This window comes from Aulonocara stuartgranti (assembly GCF_965226115.1).
Source record: "Aulonocara stuartgranti genome assembly, chromosome: 8".
In the NCBI taxonomy this organism is placed as follows: domain Eukaryota; kingdom Metazoa; phylum Chordata; class Actinopteri; order Cichliformes; family Cichlidae; genus Aulonocara; species Aulonocara stuartgranti.
In genome coordinates, this window is record NC_138959.1 from 16,025,318 (window position 1) to 16,046,212 (window position 20,895).

General features: G+C 40.6%; 1 protein-coding gene across 1 annotated transcript in view; it reads right to left on the reverse strand.

Annotated features, from left to right (window-relative positions):
• Nucleotides 1-487: 487 nt before the first annotated feature.
• Nucleotides 488-20,895, reverse strand: part of LOC309712762 (alpha-tectorin-like) — a gene marked incomplete at its 3' end in the record, with an annotated part of 42,129 nt that continues 21,721 nt past the window's right edge. Inside the window, 21 exon segments of the mRNA XM_082543827.1 lie at nt 488-817; nt 935-997; nt 3,071-3,113; nt 3,115-3,153; nt 3,284-3,390; nt 7,053-7,074; nt 7,076-7,195; nt 7,634-7,788; nt 7,877-8,061; nt 8,237-8,356; nt 8,444-8,718; nt 8,794-9,077; nt 9,175-9,570; nt 15,448-15,644; nt 15,801-16,201; nt 16,352-16,509; nt 16,678-17,276; nt 17,371-17,923; nt 18,042-18,625; nt 18,720-19,296; nt 19,382-19,782. Coding sequence (XP_082399953.1) covers nt 488-817; nt 935-997; nt 3,071-3,113; nt 3,115-3,153; nt 3,284-3,390; nt 7,053-7,074; nt 7,076-7,195; nt 7,634-7,788; nt 7,877-8,061; nt 8,237-8,356; nt 8,444-8,718; nt 8,794-9,077; nt 9,175-9,570; nt 15,448-15,644; nt 15,801-16,201; nt 16,352-16,509; nt 16,678-17,276; nt 17,371-17,923; nt 18,042-18,625; nt 18,720-19,296; nt 19,382-19,782 — 5,609 coding nt within the window.

A 20,895-nucleotide genomic window follows, 5' to 3' on the forward strand; every position in this document is an offset into this window, starting at 1 on the left:
GTTGTCGAAATCTGAAGGGACAAGTATAGTTTGGAAAGAAAGTAAGAATTTATGGAAAATGCAGTAAAAGGGAGACATTCATATAGAGTGCAAAACACAGTAGAAGTTACAAGAAATAGAGGAATAAATAGGCAGGAGATAATTATAAGTAGAATAAGAACAGGTCATTGTTGTCTGAATGGCACTCTTTTTAGGCTGGGGAAACCGACTGAAACCAACTGTCCTTTTGATTTGCCCTTGATTACACATCATTATGTTAATTGTGACAGATTTAATTATAAAAATCTGCACACAGAAACCAAGAACAGGTTAATCTTGTCATTTAGATTTAAAGCCAATTTACTGGATACCTTACCACAAGTACAGAAACACACCTCAAGAAAAAAAAAACACTTAGATGAAAAATACCAGTGAAAAGTAACTGAATAATGAATAATTACAAAAAAAAATATGGATAATTTTTGATCTTCAGAGTTTTGGTTTGTTTCTATACCAGAGTTTTAGGAGCAAGCTGTTTGACCAGCAGGGTTACCAGCATGTTGGCTAGGATCAAACTGGCTAGCAGGGCCAGCAGAGGTGTCAACTGACTTTGACCACTGCTTAACTGGATCACTGGGTCAGTAAGAGAAGAACCAAAGGTTACATTTAATGTGTCCATAAACTTTATGTCATCTATAAGAGTACAGTTGAGGAGACATGAGAGCTTCAATGTACCTCTGCTCCCTGGAATTGGAACAAGCGGTCCAAGTGAGATGGATGAAGTGTCATGAAAAGATGTGTCCCTCCGGACTCGCCTGTGGTAGCCCAGGTAACAGCGCTGAGGGGGAAAAAAAATGTTTATAGGCTTCTGCTGATTTAACAGTTTCAAATTTGTACACAAGAATGAAAACCAATAAAAATGAAAACAATACGAATTAAAAACATTGGTACATACAGCTGTACAATTGTATCTCAAAAGACACAGGTGGACCCGGCAATGAAGGTAAATGGATGAATAGTTGGTAAAAGTGAACATCCTGAAGGAGAATCAGGCCTCAGTGGAGATGCCGTTCTGAATCAGCTCTACTGTTCCATCAGCTTCATTGGGACCCCTGGAAGACATTTAAATATCCCAGATTATAAAGCAAAGTAGCAGAATTCATTATGAGGAAGAATTGGTGGAGAAACCGAGGAGAGGTCTGTCTGGGGCTGACTCTTTCAAGTTTTTAATAAAGTATACTAAGACAAGGTGAACTTCTCTTACTCTGCAGTAACAAGATGGGCAGATGGGGTAGTTTGGCATGTTGACTGGTGTGGCCCAGCAGGAGTCCCGAATGGTGGAGATCTGGCTTTGATCCACTCCTTCTGTTTGCACCTCCACATTTAACCTCTGATCTATTTCCATTTCTATGTTTGTGTTACTCCTGAAGGGGAAGCGGAAGCCAGGGTCCTGGAAGGGGATCATTCTCATGCTGTACTGTCCTTGACCGGTTGCAATCTTCTTCCTAATGATGGTATAAAACACATAATAATGCTAAAAATGGGTTGATTACCAAATGATTGTAAATATGTTTTATCTATCATTTTATCTCAAGAGCTTCCCAAAAATAAAAATTTTACATTTTAATAGTGAATCCAGTTCACTTCCATTTTTACAGATGTAAACTATGAGCTTACAATGTAGTGCGTTTACATTTAGCTGCGAATGCTGTGCTAGCTGTAGATATTTGCAATTTAACATCCATGAACATTAAAATATGTAACACTGATGTGTGACAACCCCCACCCCTCTCAAAAAACTGTAGCTTTGACAAGTAGTAAACAGACCGGTAGTTATATTGCATCTTTCTACTCAGCACTCAAATCTGTTTCTGTCTCATTCACCCAATCACCCACACATTAATTTGTGCATACAGCACATTTTATCAATGCCTACGTGCTTTCAAACATTCACAGGCTCACACAACAGTGGATGCATGAGGAGTAACTTGGGATTTAGTATCTTGCCCAAGGATACTTTGGGATGTGGAGTGGAGGAATCTGGAGTTAAACAACCTTCCAAGTGTTGGAAAACCCATGCTACCACTTGAGCCACACCCTCCCTGTAGATGTAAACTCCTTGCTGGTGGTCTCGCCCCTTCTGCGTCCAGCTGTTAACAGGGGTCGGACTCCTCTACAGAGGCATAGGGACAAGAATCAAATAAAAGAAAGCCAATCTTTCAAAGAAAACTGACAAGCTCTATGATGAAGACATTACTTAATTGTTCAGCACAAACTTACTTCACAGCAAACCAGAGCGCCATTCAGGGATGTCTAGCCCAAAAACAGAGCGGGTTTTCTCATAGGCTGAGACAGCAGAACACAACATGCCATTAGCTGGAGTGTAGAGGCAGAGGTCATAGACACAGGAAGTGAAAAATGGCTCAGGGTGAGAGTGCAGGTGGCAGGCACCAAATAGTGTTAGTGCTTAGTGTTTACCGTTACTGTTTTATTGGGTCCAATCCTGATGTACACACTTTCTGGATGATTTGACAGGTATATTTGGAGCGTGACATTCACATCTCTGGGAGCAACCGTCTGTCCAGAAGGACTCGCCAGCCTGTGTGAGAAAATTTAACTTAAGGAGAAAGAATGATCAAAGTTAATAGCAAAGTACACCATGTATTTATTGTTACCAAGCCATTATAGTAGAATTCATCATATTGGCAGCCACAGCCTTCCACTGGGACACACCTGGTTCCAGATGACATTGAAAGATGACATTAAAACTTGTTCACTTTATGACTACTAAAAACAGTTTCTCTATTATTGCTAAAAGATGACAAAATGAATGTTTCATTGTTGTCACATTGTTTTTTTTTAATCATTACTAAAGCTAGACATTGACAAAAATGAAAATTTTCCTTTTATTGCTAAAAGATGCAACATTAATATTTTATTTATGCTAAAATTTGTAAATAAATAGACATTCCTCAATTAAATTAGGTTGTCATATTGTTTTTATTATCATTGTCATTTAACATCATCATCCACAGTAGTATCCACACTCGTAGTCCAAGAGTACTTGTCTCGCGTTTGGTAAAGTGGTATAGTTGGTAAAGGTGAACATCCTGAATGAGAAACGGGCTAGGGTGGCCGTTTTGAAGCAGCTCTACTGTGCCATCTGCTGGACACCTAGTTAACAGCATAATGTGAAAGTTACAGTGTTAATGTGCAAACAACTTAGTTATGATAAGAAGATGATTAAAGTTCACCCATCACAAAAGACAAGAAAAGAAAAGAAAAGTTAAGACAATGTCTTTACTGTGTGGTGATCAGATCCCAGCGCACGGGGTAGCTGGCATGATTAACAGGCGTTGCCCAGCAAGAGTCCAGAATAGTGGAGATCTGCCGCTCATCAATTCCCTGCGTCTGAACTAGAGCAGGGCGATATGGCCAAAAATATATATATCACGATATATATTTGAAAATTTGCGATAACAATATAACTGACGATATAATTTCTGCGAGACAAAATACAACTCCAAAACTTTAGTAGCACAAAAAAACCCCATCCATTTATTTTCACTTAAATAAGCAGCTGTTTTTATGTGCATTAAAGCTATATAAACATTTAACAATGCAAATGCAAATTTCTTGCTGAAAGTGTAACCAAAAGGCATTTCCAGTAGAAATGGGCTGACATATCATGAGCATAACTATTTATAATATCCACTAAGTTAAAAAGAGGAGCTTTGCAACATTAAACTGCAATGTGCCAAATAAAAAAGTCAAATACGTATTTTTCGGACCATAAAGTGCACGGGATTATAAGGCACAATAAGCGGAACAAAGCAGTCAGATAAACTTTGTTCAACTCATTCTTCTTGCTTCCTCCACTTCTGTACCATTCATTCATTAATGCTGTATTCTATCACAGCTGCTCTATTCCCATGTTGTTGCAGTATATTAATGTTAAGAGATATATTCTAAAACACTTCTTCAGCAGAGAATCAGAGAGGAGAAACACACAGATTTTCTTGCTAGCAAGGGCAGTCACCAGAGCGCACGCACAAGAGTGAGGCTCAGAGACTCGCACTGAGAGACTGCCCTTGTCTTTATTTATACTTCAGTGGGCGTTTCTTCCTTACATTGGAATGTGGAGGTGTATATGTATGTGTGTGTGCGTGTGTGTGTCAGAGTGTGACCCCATAAACGACTTCCCTTAACCTGCTGGTCTGGAAAATCCAACAGTTGATCTATATGTAAAAAAGGGCATTTAGACTAAAACCGACATAGCTACGTTAATCCTACCGCAAAACAATAAGACAAGGTACGACCTTTCCCAAGCGCCCAGGATGTGGGTGTGAATGCCAGAGCACTCTGGAATGCACGCAAAGCTTTTGCAGACTATTAAGGATCGCACATCCTATCACTACCATATGTAAACTTATATTATTAAAAGATTATACTGACTACTAAGTAAAATTTTCCATTGACAATTAATGACTAACTACGTATTGTGGATGGATTATCTCAGTTGTTCTCCTGGCTGAAGTTTGGTCCGTTTACAACATCCTACCATGCAACTGCATTTGTCTCTAACCATCAGGAACCTTCACGTTAACTTTTATGTGGAAAAGTGAGACAAGTTTGTGGGTTTTTTGTGCAGCTTCGGCTGTCCTTTTAACTGCTCGCTGGTTAGCTAGCGTGAGCTATAAGCTAACAGCTAGCCTGGTTAATGACGCTGGAGTTCAACACGCATGCAAACAGCTCGTCTCTACTGCTTTAACTGTTAAAACAGAAGTCAATACTGGGGCTGGCAGGATTTATTATGTGAAAAAGCAGCTTGTTTAGTTTAAACAGTCTGCATTAAGCTGGGCAAACACTGTGTGATTTTTTTTTGAGTCGCGTTATTCAGCTCCTGCTCAAACTGTACAATTGAATCGCAAGGGTTAAAAGTTCATAGGTCACGATGCAGGGTCTCACACTATACGGCCTGATGCTCTGATGCGACCTGAGTGCTCAAACTGTGCATCCATAACATGAAGCTTATCATACAAAATCTGTCTCTCGCTCTCCCTCTCTCTGTCTTACAGACGCACACACACCACCACCATCAACTTTGCTAAATTACTAATGAAAAACATTGACCAGACAGCTGCAATTGAGCAGCAATGTCCATCCAACTCTTTTCATGGTTGTTGTAGTCGTCACAATTTTGTGAGGACACATTGAAAAGCCTCGTATACGGAAGCGTAGAGCTGCCACCCAGCCAAAAGAAAAATAGAAAAGTATATTGTTCTAACAATATACCTTTCACGTTTGAACAATATAATATCACGTCATTACATAATTATCACGTTCGTACAATATAAATATTATATAGGCTACATCGCAGCTCCAGTCATGGCTTCCATCAATGTCTTTCTCGTCTTTTCCCAGAGTAACAGCCAAACAGGAGGATCTATTGGCTAGCACTGCTTAGCCTTCCACGCATTCTTATTTTAAACTTAATCTGGAATTCATTGCAAACCGTTTGTGCGGGATATGAATGACAGGATTTTGTTTTTCTACAAGAGTTAGTAAAAAACATCTCCAGTGTGATCAAATCTTCTTGCCAAACATCTGCAGCTTGCCAGTGTATACAGCACTATAATGACCAGACCTAATTCTTTTGAAAACCATACATCTTTCCACAGGTCTCAACTTCATCAGACATCACCTAGACTCAGAGCTGGATGAGGCCAGCACAAACAGCAGCCTAACAGACTAAGATGATGGATCCATGGGGTCAGGAAAGCCAGAAGCAGGGGAACTGGAGAGGTACCTTTCATGTCCATTCACTGGAGGTGTGGATATATTGCATGGCGTTCCTCACATCAAGAAGCTGTTGATCAAAATCAATACAGCTCTTCATGCATCTGGAGCTTGTGAAGGACTTCTCAGTCATGCAGGACTCTGTTCACTGTTCACTGCTAAACCGTTACAGCTTCACAGAAAGAACCTTGAGAGCAAACTGCTGCTGAAGCTTAACCATCACTTCACTGAGTGAAGAAATTGCACATTTTTGCTAAATATGCAGAAATAAATGCACACCCATACAATTTATGGTAAACTGAGCTGCCTTGTATGAACATATGTTGAAGTTGCCTTGTTCTAATGTTTTCTCTGAGGCTGCTGTGCCATTTGGAGCAAAAATGAATATAAAGTTTACAGCATATCTTGTCACTGGAAATTGTTTGCACTGTTTATATTATTTACTGTAGGCATTGGTGAAAAAAGCTTGATGTTGCGAAAAACTGAAATTTGGAAAAAATTTTGTTTCCTGTTGAAAATACTAAAATTTGTATATTTATTTATTTTTGTTTGTCTGATAGCATTTATTTATAAAATAAATCAGACATTTACTCGCTACTTGAGTAGTCTTTTCACCAAGTACTTTTTTACTCTTACTTGAGTAATGTTTTTGAAGACTACTTTTCACTTTTACTTGAGTAATAATATTTTAAAGTAATGCTACTCTTGAGTACAATTTTTGGATGCTCGACCGACCTCTGGTCAGAACATGCTATATCATGCTTGTGTAACTAGCGAAACTAGCGAGCTAACTTCCGCTAACTTCCTGCTAACTTCTAACTCCGTTAAATGTAATAAATTCTGTTTTCATGGATGCCTGTATGTTAAACTTCATAGTTACACCTGATAAAGCAGCAATGCTGATCGTTTTATTAAAGATGAAAGAATTTAGACAGCTTTTAACTCTCAGTGATGCTGCAGTGTTTGTTTGACTTTGGGACCTGAAGGGCCGGAGTTTAGGACCCAGATTACTCCCAGATTTACGAGCACCTTAGTCCGACAAATACAGCAATAATGATGGCCCCCTTGAATGTTCTACAAAAAAATGTTCTTTGCTGTGTATCTGACGGACAAACACCAAACCAGTGAAGCTGCACCATTTTTTAAAAAAAAAAAATTCTGGTTCATCCATTTCACTCAACAATCCGCTTTCCACCTCTTCATTCTCCGTTGCGGCCGTGCTTTTTTGGCCATGTGTGTATGAAAAACAAAGGCACCGCGCATGCGCATTTTACCCATATTCTATCGTGATATTTCATCTATTTCCATTTCTAAATTTCTGTTTCTGGTCAAAGGGAAGTGGAAGCCAGGGTCCCAGTAGGGTATCATCCTTAAATGATAATGGCCCAGACCAGATACAAGTCTCTTGTTTACAATGCTACAGGAAAACATGATAAAACAAGATGTTTTCAGGATTTGGAATTCATAAAGTGGTCAGGTGTGTGTGCAATCTGTAGCAAAATATATACAAAAATATGTAACACAAATGAGGGGAATACACAGTTAATGCATTAATAGAAAAGCACTCTAACTCTTAAGTAAACAGCAGTACAAAGATAGGGTGATACAGCCTAGAAGAAATTACATAAAAGCATTCAACCACCAATTAGAACATATTGCAGATAGCAATTGGAAATGATCAAAACAAATTGAGGTGACAGAGTCGGTGTACAAAAAGCACAATAGAACAATGTTTTTATTAAACAAAGACAGGGTAAAATGATAATGATTCACATGGTCATTTAGTAGTGAAGACAAACACTGAGATTTCTATAAAGTTCAGCGAGCTATGTACCTTTGGAAAAGTAGCAACCACAATGTCATATAACCAACATCCATAGACAGTGCCTGGGTCAAAGGATAGTCACAGGAGAAATGCAGGTGGATGCTCTTCTCACGACTTACGAGGCCATCATGAGGGTCCACATCCCCGCTGATGGTGTTCTCATAACTGAAGTGGGTCCCGTTGCTCTTAAGAGTAAGAAGACAAAACATTTTAGGCATACATTCAAAAATTAAAACTGCTGCCCAGAAGCTTCCTTCAATGTACTAATTTCACCCTCAGCATTGTCCCACAAAGCTGGTCATCATTGTTGAAGTGGAAAACCAGTCGACCCTCCTCAAGAGTCCCGTTGCAGGATTCATCTCGAAGATGGAGGGCATCAGAGTGGAAGCCAGCCTCAAACAGCTGACAGCGGGACAGAGATATGGTGCCAGACCTACCGACACAAGTGATGGACGAGTCTAAGAAGGAGAGAGAAACACAATCTGACTCGTTATAGCATGATATTTTTTAAAGCTGAGTCATCAATACTAATTTGGCTGATAAGACATTTGTTGACTTGACTGCTTAATATAAAGGCTGACTAATGCAATAAATACACTACAGATACTGCTGAAGGTTTTAGTTAGCCCGCACCGTAGCTCTCATTGTTTGGCCGATGGTGGTGCTCATTACAGAAGCAGCCATAGACACCGTCCTTCTCACCACACCACTCGTGCTCTGTGCAGTCCAGCTTTTCACAGGGGTCTGACTCCTCTGCAGACACAGAGAAAGGATCATCAGTGATGAATGGCAATGATTTAAATTTGTATTAAATGTCTTATTTGAGCAGTACAAACATACCACAATGCAAAGCAGAGCGCCAGTCAAGGATGTCTAGCCCCAGAACAGAGCAGGTTTTCTCATAGGCGGAGACAGCGGAACACAGCATGCCATTGGCTGGAGTGTAGAGGCAGAGGTCGTAGACACAGGAAGAGAAAAATGGCTGGGGGTCAGAGTGCAGGTGGCAGGTGCTGAATGGGCCAGTAGTGTTGGTGATGACACTGCAGAGTTGGGAATATTCTTCTCTAAAGGTACAGTCAATCAGTCCATCATCATCTTCATCAGTGGAGCCACATCTGGAAAAGACAAATCATACTGCCATCAGCTACTGCCTTGTTGAAGCATCAATAGTGATTTCCATTGCAACTCACCCTGGTTGGCTGGTGGGTGACTTCCAGCTGTGCCCAAAATAATTATCGTTTTGTGCCAGTGTGCCATTGGGTAAGACTTTGTCATCTGAAGGATCATTGTTAGAGTTTCCACACATCCCTGTGACTCTGTCATGACGGTTTTGGCCCAGTCTGACCAGTAAAGTGCTCTGACCATCAAACTGGACTAGCAAGTCAGAGGCATCAACCACTATGTAGCTTCCCTGCCTTACCACCTGAGCTAAGATTCCCACTGTGGTGGGAAGAGAAGCATCATTTCCATTTACCTGAGAGGACAAGAGATGCAATAAGTGTGTGTTGTTACTTTTGTGCAGATTAGACAAAGTAGAATGCTGTTCATCTTAAAAGTGATAGATAGTTTACCGTTACTCTTTTATTGGGTCCAATCCTGATGTGCACACTTTCTGGATGATTTGAGAGGTATATGTCCACTGCAGACACAAATGATACACGATTGTTTCCACGGTGATTGTTGGTGGCTATCACCTGAAACTGTGTTTCGTTAGTGCCGTGGTTTGTGCTCTCAGCAATGATGTAGGAGCAAGTTCCCTGGAAATGAGCCACTGCTCCATCAAAGGTGATGTAGTGTGGATCCCCCCACACTGTGCAGGTGGACATGGCATCGTAACAGCCCAGCTGGCCATCTCTGATGGAGCACTGCTGTTCAGGAGTGCAGGATGCAGCAGAACATCGCAGGTCATTTGGAGCGTGACATTCACATCTCTGGGAGCAACCGTCTGTCCAGAAGGACTCGCCAGCCTGTGAATCACACAGAGGTGGGTCGCTTATCCAAAAATTGTACTCAAGTAAGAGTATCATTACTTTAAAATATTATTACTCAAGTAAAAGTGAAAAGTAGTCGTCAAAAAAGTTACTCGAGTAAGAGTAAAAAAGTACTTGGTGAAAAGGCTACTCAAGTACTGAGTAAGTAGCGAGTAACTAGGGCTGGGTCTCGTCACTGATTTCTAGAATCGATTCAATTCCGATTCACAAGGTCCCGAATCGATTCGATCCACGATTCTATTTAATTCGATTCGATTTGATTTAAATCTGGGAAACTTTGACAGTCAGAAATATTATAATTCAGATCAGTACATTTACATATTTTTGTATCAATAAAAAGGAAGCTGACACACGCAAGACTTTATCAAAGGTGTGAGCGCCACAGCAGATGCCTTTGTGTCAAAGTAACTGAAGATAAAACACAGAAAAACATGAAGGTGATTTTCCTGGCCTGGGATTTTATAAAAATATTCTGCAGTACATCAAAAACGAAAGAAAACCATTAATCAACATATGAACATTACCTCTGACATTACAGCGGTTTTATTAGAGACACGGCTAAGCGTTTTGCATTTTGAATAATTTTAAAAAGTTTAAATTTGTTCAGTATTGAACAGCAGAAATGAGGTTTTCTTTTCGGAAGAATGTAAAAGGGAAAAAAACAGCAGCCGACAGCGCTGTAAACAACAGTAGACTTGTGCGTAACAAGCAAGCGAATAATGAAGAAAGGGAAACTGTTCTTGAAGAGAGAGAGAGAGGGAGAGAGAGAGCTGCGCATCGCGATGGAAGCAAAACAGTAAAAGTCAGAGTGAATTCATGACGATGTTTATGTGAAGCGTTTGGATCTTTTTTTGCTGCTGGTTCGGTCAATATTGTTTGGAGAGAGATCAAACTAACAGCTTTAGAATCAGCGCATAAAGGGCGTGAACACAAAGCGCGGACCCGCCCACAGATCAGAATCAGCGAGCTGTCGGCTCTCAGTCCCGACCGTGAGAAAGGCAACATCTAACTAATTCTGATCCGCAGGTCGCGCTGTGTGTTTAAGTCTATGTGCAGAATCCCTGTACCTGCTCTCATTTACTGTCTTAACTGTTTGGTGGTTCTTGAAATTTTGTGAGATGTCAGCTGAGATTCTGGCATTTTGGGCAAAATAAATTTATATTAAAAAATCGATTCAGGATTTTAATGAATCGATTTTACGTTATCCAAGCCAGAATCAATTTTAATCGATGAATCGATTATAAAAACCCACCCCTACGAGTAACTGTTTGTCTGATTTATTTTATACATAAATGCTATGAGACAAACAAAAATAAATAAATATACAAATTTTAGTATTTTCAAAGGGAATATATGTAAAAAGATCCACAAAATAAAGCACAACAATTCTAATTTCAAGATTTCAGTTTTTCACAATGTAAATCTTTTTCAAGCAAAACCCACAGTAAATATATTCGCATTTACAGCAGCCTCAGAGAAAACATTAGAACGAGGCAACTTCAACATAACAGACTACAGCTGATGCGCCAGAATGTCATACTAGGGGTGGTTCTTTTAAATACAAGAAGGGATTAAGTAAATCAGAAACAAATGACACAGAGATGCAACAGATATAATCAGGAAGTTTATTCCCAAGGCGGACAGCAGGAATTAAAAAAAAAAAAAAAAAAAACACACACACACACACACACACACACACACACACACACACACACACACACACACACACACACACACACACACAACACATCCCTGCTAAAATTCCACAGGAATAGACATTCTAACAAAAGTATAAAATGTTCTTTGTATACTAAAATACCCTGAAGTATAGACAGTGGATTAACACAATGTAATATGTAAAAACGTAAAAACTACACTCACAAATAAACATTGAAATCAGAGTAAAACTAATTATAAAAGACAAATACAAATTTCCACTATGTGGATGTACATATGTGTATGGCTCACTTTACCATAAATTGTTTCTTCAGTAAGTGAAATGATGGTTCAGCTTCAGCAGCAGTTGGCTCTCAAGGTTCTTGCTGTGAAGCTGTGACCGTTTGGCAGTGAACAGGAGTCCTGCATGACTAAAAAGTCTCTCACAGGCTGCAGATGCAGGAAGAGCTGTATTGACTTTGATCAACAGCTTCTTGATCTGAGGAAAGCTATGCAATACATCCACACCTCCAGTGAATGGACATGAAAGGTACCTCTCCAGCTCCACTGCTTCTGGCTTTCCTGACCTTATGGATCCATCATCTTTGTAGGTTAGGCTGCTGTTTGTGCTGGCCTCACCCAGCTCTGTGTCTAGGTGACGTCTGATGAAGTGGAGACCTGTGGAAAGATGTATGGTTTTCAAAAAAATTAGGTCTGGTCATTATAGTGCTGTATACACTGCCAAGCTGCAGATGTTTGTTTGGAGCTAGCCTCCAAAAGCTGGCCGTACACTGTGCGATTTTTGGCACATTTTGAGACGATTTTTCAGCCGTGCAACCGTTTTGGGGATCGGCCCGTGTCTTGCCCTTAATCGTGTGTGCATCGTGTAGTATACATGGGGTAACGAAAAGCAGTTAACACCTCACGACCAGCTCCCAATCATCAATCGTATGGTCGCATGATAATTAAACCAGTTTGAAATCCTGTCGCCTATCACACTGCGCACGCACAAACACAGAAATGAAAGAGAAAAGGTGGAGCAGCACGGCAGTGCAGCGTGTGATCTGGACACAAGAGATGGAGGCAAGCTCATCCCAGTACATAAGCGTAGAGCTGCCACCCAGGCAAAAGAAAAATAGAGCTATATCATGTTATAACGTAAAACGTTTATTGTTCTAACAATATACTTTTCATGTTCGTGCAATATACCTTTCATGTTTGAACAATATAATATCACGTTCATACAATATAATATTTATATTGTACGAACGTGATAATTATGTATTAGGGCTGGGCGTATATCAAGTTTTTTAAAAATATCGATATATTTTCATACGAGATATAAGATGTGACAATATCGTTTATATCGATATAGCCTATGTTACGTTATAATTATACTTGTGGAGCCGCAGGTTTGCCTCTCTTTCGTCCACTTTTGTCTCTACGCAACGTTACTCGGCCTCGCCTCTCCTTCACTGAACACAACTCCGCCTCCCCCATAGCTTCACCTGCAGGCAATGACAAGATGAAAGCGGAAAATCTCCGTTAGCAAGTTACCGCGGATCGTCCCGTGCGTGGGGCTGGACGGCGTCAACGTGTTAGCTAGCTAACCACGCTAACGAGCTAACCGCGCTAACGACATGCAGCCCGGAGGAGCTGCACGGCCTAAAATCCTTTCATTTTCTCAAAACTGGACAGTGCGCCTTATGTATTAATTCTGGTTGTGCTTACTGACCGCGAACCGATTTTATGTGGTACACAGCGCTCAGCAATCTGTCAAAAAATGTTTTAATATGACTTTGCTAAGCTACGGAGCTGCACCGCTTGATGGATTGTTGGAGGATTACGGCTACCGGGGAGGAGCCTCGCGGAGTGATACGTACTGTGCTTCAACGTAATATTACCGTACTGTGTGTGTATAAGGACCATAAATGGCACCTGTTCAGAGACGTGGTGCAGCTGTGAAATCTGTCTCTTTGTTATTATGCTCAGCGTCTATTAGTTTACATTTTGACTGCACAATTGTGAGCTTTTTGTTATGCACAAAAACAACATTTTCTTTTATTTATGGACCATGATTATTTAATAAATGCTGATAATTTATTTTTAAGTAATTTCTTCATGTACATCTACGCTGTATGTAAATAAAAGTGCCCGTGTGACATCTGGGACACAGTGTGACTAAGAACTCTCTTTTTGTTCTTAACTTATGGCTTTAAAAAAAAATATCGAGATATATATCTTATATCGCCATCCAGCTAAAAAATATCGAGATATGAATTTTGGGTCATATCGCCCAGCCCTATTATGTATATTGTAATAACGTGATATTATATTGTTCAAACATGAAAGGTATATTGTTAGAACAATAAACCTTTCATGTTATAACGTGATATAGCTCTATTTTTCTTTTGCCCCGGTGGCAGCTCTACGCTTCCGTATCCGAGGCTTTTCAATGTGGCCTCACAAAATTATTGTGTCTGTAAGACAGAGAGAGGGAGAGCGAAGGACAGATTTTGTATGATAAGCTTCATGTTATGGACGCACAGTTTGAGCACTCAGGTCGCATCAGAGCATCAGGCCGTATAGTGTGAGACCCTGCATCGTGACCTATGAACTTCTAACCTCTGCGACTTATTTGTACAGTTTGAGCAGGAGCAGAATAACGAGACTGAAAAAAAATTGCACAGTGTTTGCCCAGCTTAATGCAAACTGTTTAAACTAAACAAGCTGCTGTTTCACATAATAAACCCCGTCAGTCGCAGTATTGCTTTCTGTTTTAACAGTTAAAGCAGTAGAGACGAGCTGTTTGCATGTGCGTTGAACTCCAGCGTCATTAACCAGGCTAGCTGTTAGCTTATAGCTCACGCTAGCTAACCAGCGAGCAGTTAAAAGGACAGCTGATGCTGCACAAAACACCCACAAACTTATCTCACTACAACGTAGCGCCGAAAATATGACTCGCAGCTCGAGCTAGACACAGCTGCTGTAACATAAGACTGACATCCAGCTAACCACAGCTAAAAAGATATTTAGAGAAAACTTACCGATTCCTCAGGTTACACGAATTGAGTTGTTTCACGCTGAAAAGTTGTTGTTTCGGCTCTCACTGAAGACATAGCTGTTCTTTTGTGCTGCTTTTAAGCGAAACATTCTTTGTATGTGAGGCCAAGGGTGTTCATCCTCTTCAGCTCTAGCGTAGACTCTGCCATCATATTTCTTCTTTCCGTGTGTCGCTACTTTGAAACGCTTCGACCGCCACGGTTTCAAACTGGTCATGTGACTGCATGGCCACATCTGATTGGTGAAAAAGTTACCGGAAACTCCACTGACGGCATGTTATCTAATGTGTTAAACTAATTTTTTTTTTTAAAGTAACGAGTCGAATTTTGCAAATGTAGCGGAGTAAAAGTACCGTTTCTTCTTCATAAATGTACTCAAGTAAAAGTAAAAAGTATCGTGAAAAAAAGGTACTTAAAAAGGTACTTAAAAAGTACCTTTTTTTCAAAAACTTACTCAAGTAAATGTAACGGAGTAAATGTAGCTCGTTACCACCCACCTCTGGAATCACACCACACCAAATCATAGCCAAAATGATACAACAAATATAGATCTTAAAATACCATTTTGAAATTTTTTTAATTAATTGTAGGTGATTTAGTGTAGTAATTGCTAGATCACTGCAAACTGCAATTAATAATATACTAAATATTGCGACAGAGCAACCAGTTGTAACTGTTAATCTTTCTCCCACAGAGAAGACAGATGCTAAATGCTGAAATTTCAATAAATATGTGGAACAGAGTTGCATGAAAAATGTATTTAATCACGCTGATGTAGCTGTATAATCTTCAACTGATTGTTTAATGCATTCATTTATTTAGCAATAGCATTTTATTTTATTTTATTTTAAACTGCAGTTTAAAGAGTTAGAGCATCGTTCTGCCTTCAAACAAAGAAGAATGCTGGTGGTTGAGGCAGGAAAGATTCCAGCATTATGGCAATATGGGAATGGTATCCTAATAAATTAAATCCTAAAATCATATTAGTGGGTTATTACCCTATTATTATCAGGTTAGTATATATGAAATGTACTCACTAGATCACAATTATTTGCTATGTCTCTATTTATATCTTCTTATCTCCACCTTGTTACCTCAATATTGTCATATTATTATTGACTTTAATATGTCTTACATCATAGTAGAATCCATCATACTGGCAGCCACAGCTTTCCACTGGGACACACCTGGTCCCACTCTTGATGAAGCCTTCATCACAGAAACATCCCTCAGAGCAGAACTGCTCACAGGTTTCATCAATGTGACTGGAACAGGTGTGGCCACAGTCAGTACCGCACAACTCATAATGGCTGTTGGCTGGACAGTCCAATGCTTAATAATGAGAAAAGCAAAAAATGGCAATAGTGAGACATACCACTTTTAATGTAATACAATCTGGATATAATGAGTGTTGTCAAATTAGTTAAGTGGTTAGCAAATTTCTTGTAAATTTAGATATAAATATAATAAAACAACATGTTGACTCACTGCAGGTGGTGTTCTCCCTCCACGGATAGATACGAACATTAGCAGACTGACAGGCACTGACATATGATTCAATGGCACTGCACATGAGATCGTGGCCTTGATTTCCTGACAAACATACGTCAAACAGACAGTCGTTGAAATATGGTGCCGGGTCCACCTCCTCGTGACAGAAACTGAAGGGCCCATCAGCTGCCTGTATCACGTCACACTGATCTCTAGCAGGCTGTTCATTGGTACACTGTGGACAGGAGGAGCCACAGCCATCATTGCACGTGTAGTTGCCTGGCACCTTCCAGGCTCTCCCAAACTCATCTGGAGATGTGACTATCGTTCCAGGTGGTGTGTGAAAGTCATCATTTGGATTTCCATTGAAATTTCCACAAAGTCCACATATTTTTTCTCTGTTGATGACAATAGTTAACAATAGACCTTGTGTTAGTTTCATAAGGATAAATTATTAGTAAATAAATTATTTATATAGCTGGGATTATCCTGTTTTTTAAAGCATGTCAAACAATAAATACTGTAGCTTTGATGGGTGGGAAGTGTACCTGTAATTTGGTGGTACGGAGATAAACACTGCACTATATCCATTATAGGTAACACTCAAGCCGAAATTAGTGCTGGCAACTATACGAGATCCTGTTGCGTAGATAGAAACGTTACCTTCATTCAAGACAATAGGTAAATTTCTAGTTACTCCATTCACCTAGAAGAGATACGCAAAGAAAATCAGTGGGTAGTTTTTATACTTTTTAATTGTTATTTTTTCTTTGACAGTAGTAAAAATATCCCTAAAACATGTAGCAGCCGTTTACTTCATGAATCTGAAATTATTCATTGCAGTCATCTAATCTGTAATATCATATCTACTTACTTGTACCAAACCTCTTCTGTCCCTTGACATATGCACGTCATAGCCCCACACATTCACAAAAACTTCAGCTACTGTTGAAAGTGGACGCCCATTCAATGCCTCATTCTTAGCTTCCACTGAAAACTGATTGAGCTCATCAGTGGCATTACAGAGGGTCACCAGAACATAGCGGCAGGTTCCTTGGAAGTCATAGGCCTTACGATCAAAGGTGATGTAGTGAGGGTCTCCAGAGGCAGAGCAGGTGCCATGGGGGTTGGGATGGCAGCCCAACTCACCCTCCACCACACGGCAGGACTCCTGGGGCCCACAGGAGTTGGGAGTACAGTGGACGTTCCCTGTATTTCCGTTACAGGTACACAAGCTCTGACATTCTTCACCATCCCAGAACTGCTCACCACCTTGGTGATAGCGTCCTTGATGATAGCATCCACAAGATGTTGGTGGAACACACTGGTCACCATTGAGGATAAAACCACTGTTACACTGACAGCCCTCCTGGCACACAGTATCACAGGTGAAGGGGAAAGAGAGGCTGGGGCAAGCAGAAGGACAAGAGGTTCCACAGAGTTCATAATGGCTGTTTGACAGGCAGGTTAGTGCTGGAGAAAAACAAAAAGTTTAATATTAAAAAAAGAATTTTTAAATATTTGGAAATCATGGCTACAGTTAACTGAAAAACAAGTGAATGCTTACCACAGCCAGTTGCATTTCTCCATTGTCCTAAGGCAACACCCTTCTGTTGACACATTAGTGCATAATCTCGTAGGACGTCACACAGAGTTGATGCTGGATTGTTAGAGCCCCTCATGATCTCCACACATACATCCACCTGCTGCCTTGGGTCAACCTCAGACCAACAGGGTACAAATGGCCCATCTGGTGAGCTGAGAATGCCACAGTACTGACTAGAATTGTAATTAGTTGTAGAATTTTGGTTCATGCTTTCGATGCAGTGAGCAGCCAGAGAGCCATCTCGCCAACTGTCTCCAAAGTCCTGAGAGCTGTTGACCAGAACACCATTGGGTGTGCGGAAATCATCGTGTGGATGACCATTGTAGTCACCACAGAGTCCACCCAGGGAACCATTGTAGACACCAGGAGCAGTGACACGGACAAAGTGAGGCCAGACTATCTGCACAGTTACAGCAAAGGAGGTGCGAATGATAACACTGTAAATGCTGCTGTGGAAGATTTGGATGCGGTTGGATGGAGTGCTGAAAGGTAGCCTGATCAGCTGACCGTTAACCTGCAGGATCATCCAGTTTTTTGCAGTTAACAAGACTTAAACAGTATTGTGTCCGTGTACACATAAATAAATATTAAAGGAAGAACATATTTTTAAACCAAGTGTTCCATTCACTTACCTTCACTTTACTGTTCCTTGCCATCTCAATAGATACGTGTATCCCCTCTGCTTCAAAATGCAGAATTCGTGCAAAACCTTGCTGGCCTCTTGGGACTTTTTCTGCTGTCACCATGAAGTGTGGGTGACTGGACAGTCCCATAACTTTGGCAAGTGTCAATCGACACGCCCCAGGATATTGGTATGTCAGTCCATCAAATGTCTGATATGACCCTGGGCCTCTGATCCAGCATGTTTCATAGCTATTTGGTCTGCATCCTCTTTCTCCATCCTCCACCCTGCATGATTCAAGTGGGCCACAACCATGAGAGTGGCAAGTCATGGAGCCATAACTGCAGCTACAACGTCTCCCACAGTTTTCGTCTAGTATTACAGTTTGTCCAGAGCAGTAGTAACGGCCCTCAAAGCTGCAGCCACACTCAGCATGAGGGACGCAGACCCCACCACTGAGGATGTAGCCTGAATCACAGATGCAGCTTTCCTGGGGAGGTAGAGGGCAGTTATGGGTAGAGTTGGGATTAACACAGGTAGGTGGACATGCTGTGCCTTCAGACTCAAAGTGGCTGTTGGCTGGACATGGGATTTCTAGGCATAAGAGAAGAACATCGATCTTTACATCAGTGGAATTTTAATACAATAATATTTTGAAATAATGTAAAAACTAAAGTGATTAACATACCACAAAAGCCAGGTCTCCTCCAACTTGGTAGCTGAATACCACTTTGTTGACACTGACTTGCGTACACAGTTAAGGCTTGACAGAGAATGGGTTGGTACCCTTCTCCTACACAGAGATCATACACACAACTGTCCACAATGGACTGTGGAGGAAGTTGTTCATGGCAAGCAGCGAAAGGTCCAGAACTACTGCTGAGGATACCACAGTGGTCAGTGTTGCTGTACAGTGCTGTCTCTTCTACAGAGCAAACAGCACAGTCCAGCCCTCCGCACTGTGGCCCACAGCCAGGCTCATCATCTCCAGATGCTTGCCAGCTGTTAGCAAAAACCACATCAGAGCTCACAACCTCACCGTCACGAGTTTGAAAGTCATCTCTACGAATGCCATTGAAGTTTCCACAAAGACCGCATGTACCATTCTGGTAAGCGTAGGGCAAGCTGATCTGGACATAATGATTTGTGTCATAAGACACCACTAAACCAAAGTCAGTGCTGACAAACACAGAAAAACCTGACTCATAAACCTGCACGGTGCCATTGCTAAGGGAGAATGGAGTGGATGCAAAGTTCCCGTTAACCTGTAAAAAACCAGCAAATATATCAAGTGAGAAAAGTATATCTGGTCATAAAGTGTAGAATTTATCCAGAATCAAAATGACCAACCTTAGCCTGACCACGACGTCCTTTGACAAGTTCAATTGTGTCATTGTAGACATACACTTTCACCAGTCGTGTCAAAGAGACTCGAGTACTTCCTCTGTGCTCATTTTTGCCTTCTACTCTGTAGTAGGGCCGTCCACTATTACATTGCTCAGAGAGAACATAGGTGCAAGTGCCTTGGAAGTGAAACATTGTGTCATCAAAGGTGTAGTAATGGGGATCACCGCTTATGGTGCAGGTTCCTCTTGGCACTGTCTGACAGGAGAACTGGAAGGAAGCTGGCTTGCAGATCTGTGAAAAGGAGCATGGCTGGTTGCGGCACTGCAGGCCTGTTGAGGTACATGTGCACTTCTGTGCACAGGTACTGTCACTCCAGAATGAACCACCCAGCTGCACTAATTCACCTTAAAAAGAGTAAAAGGAAATGTCCCTTATGCCAAGTGTAAAATTTCCAGATATTTACATTCATAAAACCTTAGGAAAAAACTTTCACACCTCACATTTTTTCATATTGTATCAAATAACAACAGTAATTGCCTCAAGGCACTTTATATGAGTAAAGTTCCCAAAATAACAGCAGGTAAATCCCAACTGTTTTACAGCCCCTACCTTCATTAAGAAAATATGGGCCCTGATTATACACGAGGAGAAGAATTTTAAGTTTGATTCTGAGAATTCTGAGAATTCTGCTCTGTCCTTTTAGTCCCTGCCAGTACAGCAGCATTCTGGAACAACTTAAGGCATTTCAGTGGGTTTTGGGGACAACCTGATAATAGCAAATCACAGTAGTCCATTCTTCAAGTAACAAATGCATGAACTAATTTTCTAGCATCACTCTGAAATAGAATTTTTCTAATTTTAGAGATACTGCATAAATGCAAAAAAAGCAATCCTGAATATGTGTTAAATATAAGCAGTGAAGGACATAACCTGGTCAAAAACAAAATTTCTGTTAGTGTTAAGGCCAAGGTAATCCCATCCAGAGTATGCATCTGGTTACACATCATGTTTGTAAGATTTTCATGGCTGAGTGCAATCAACTTAGTTTGATCTGAATTTAGAAGCAGGAAGTTGAAGGTTACCTGTGTTTTTATGTCTTTAAGACGTTCCCACAGTTTTGTCTTTTGGCTTCATTGACAGAGCTGGAGATCATCTGCATAGCAGTGAAAATATACGCAATGCCTTTGAAAGATACTGCCTAGGAGAACCATGTATAATGTACACAGAACTGGTCCTAGCACAGAACCTGTGGAACTCCATAATTAACCTTAGTGTGAAGACAACTCCCCATTTACATGAGCCAACTGGAGTCTATTAGATAGACATGATTCAAACAAGAGCTTAATTGCTATGGCCTGCTCTAATCTCTGCAATAAAATACTGTTGTTATTAATCGCTCCGCTGAGGTCTAGCAGCACAAGTACAGAGATGAGACCACTGTCAGAGGCCATCTGCAACTTTCACTAAAGCTGTTTCCATACTGTGATGAGCTGTAAATCCTCAATGAAATATATGAC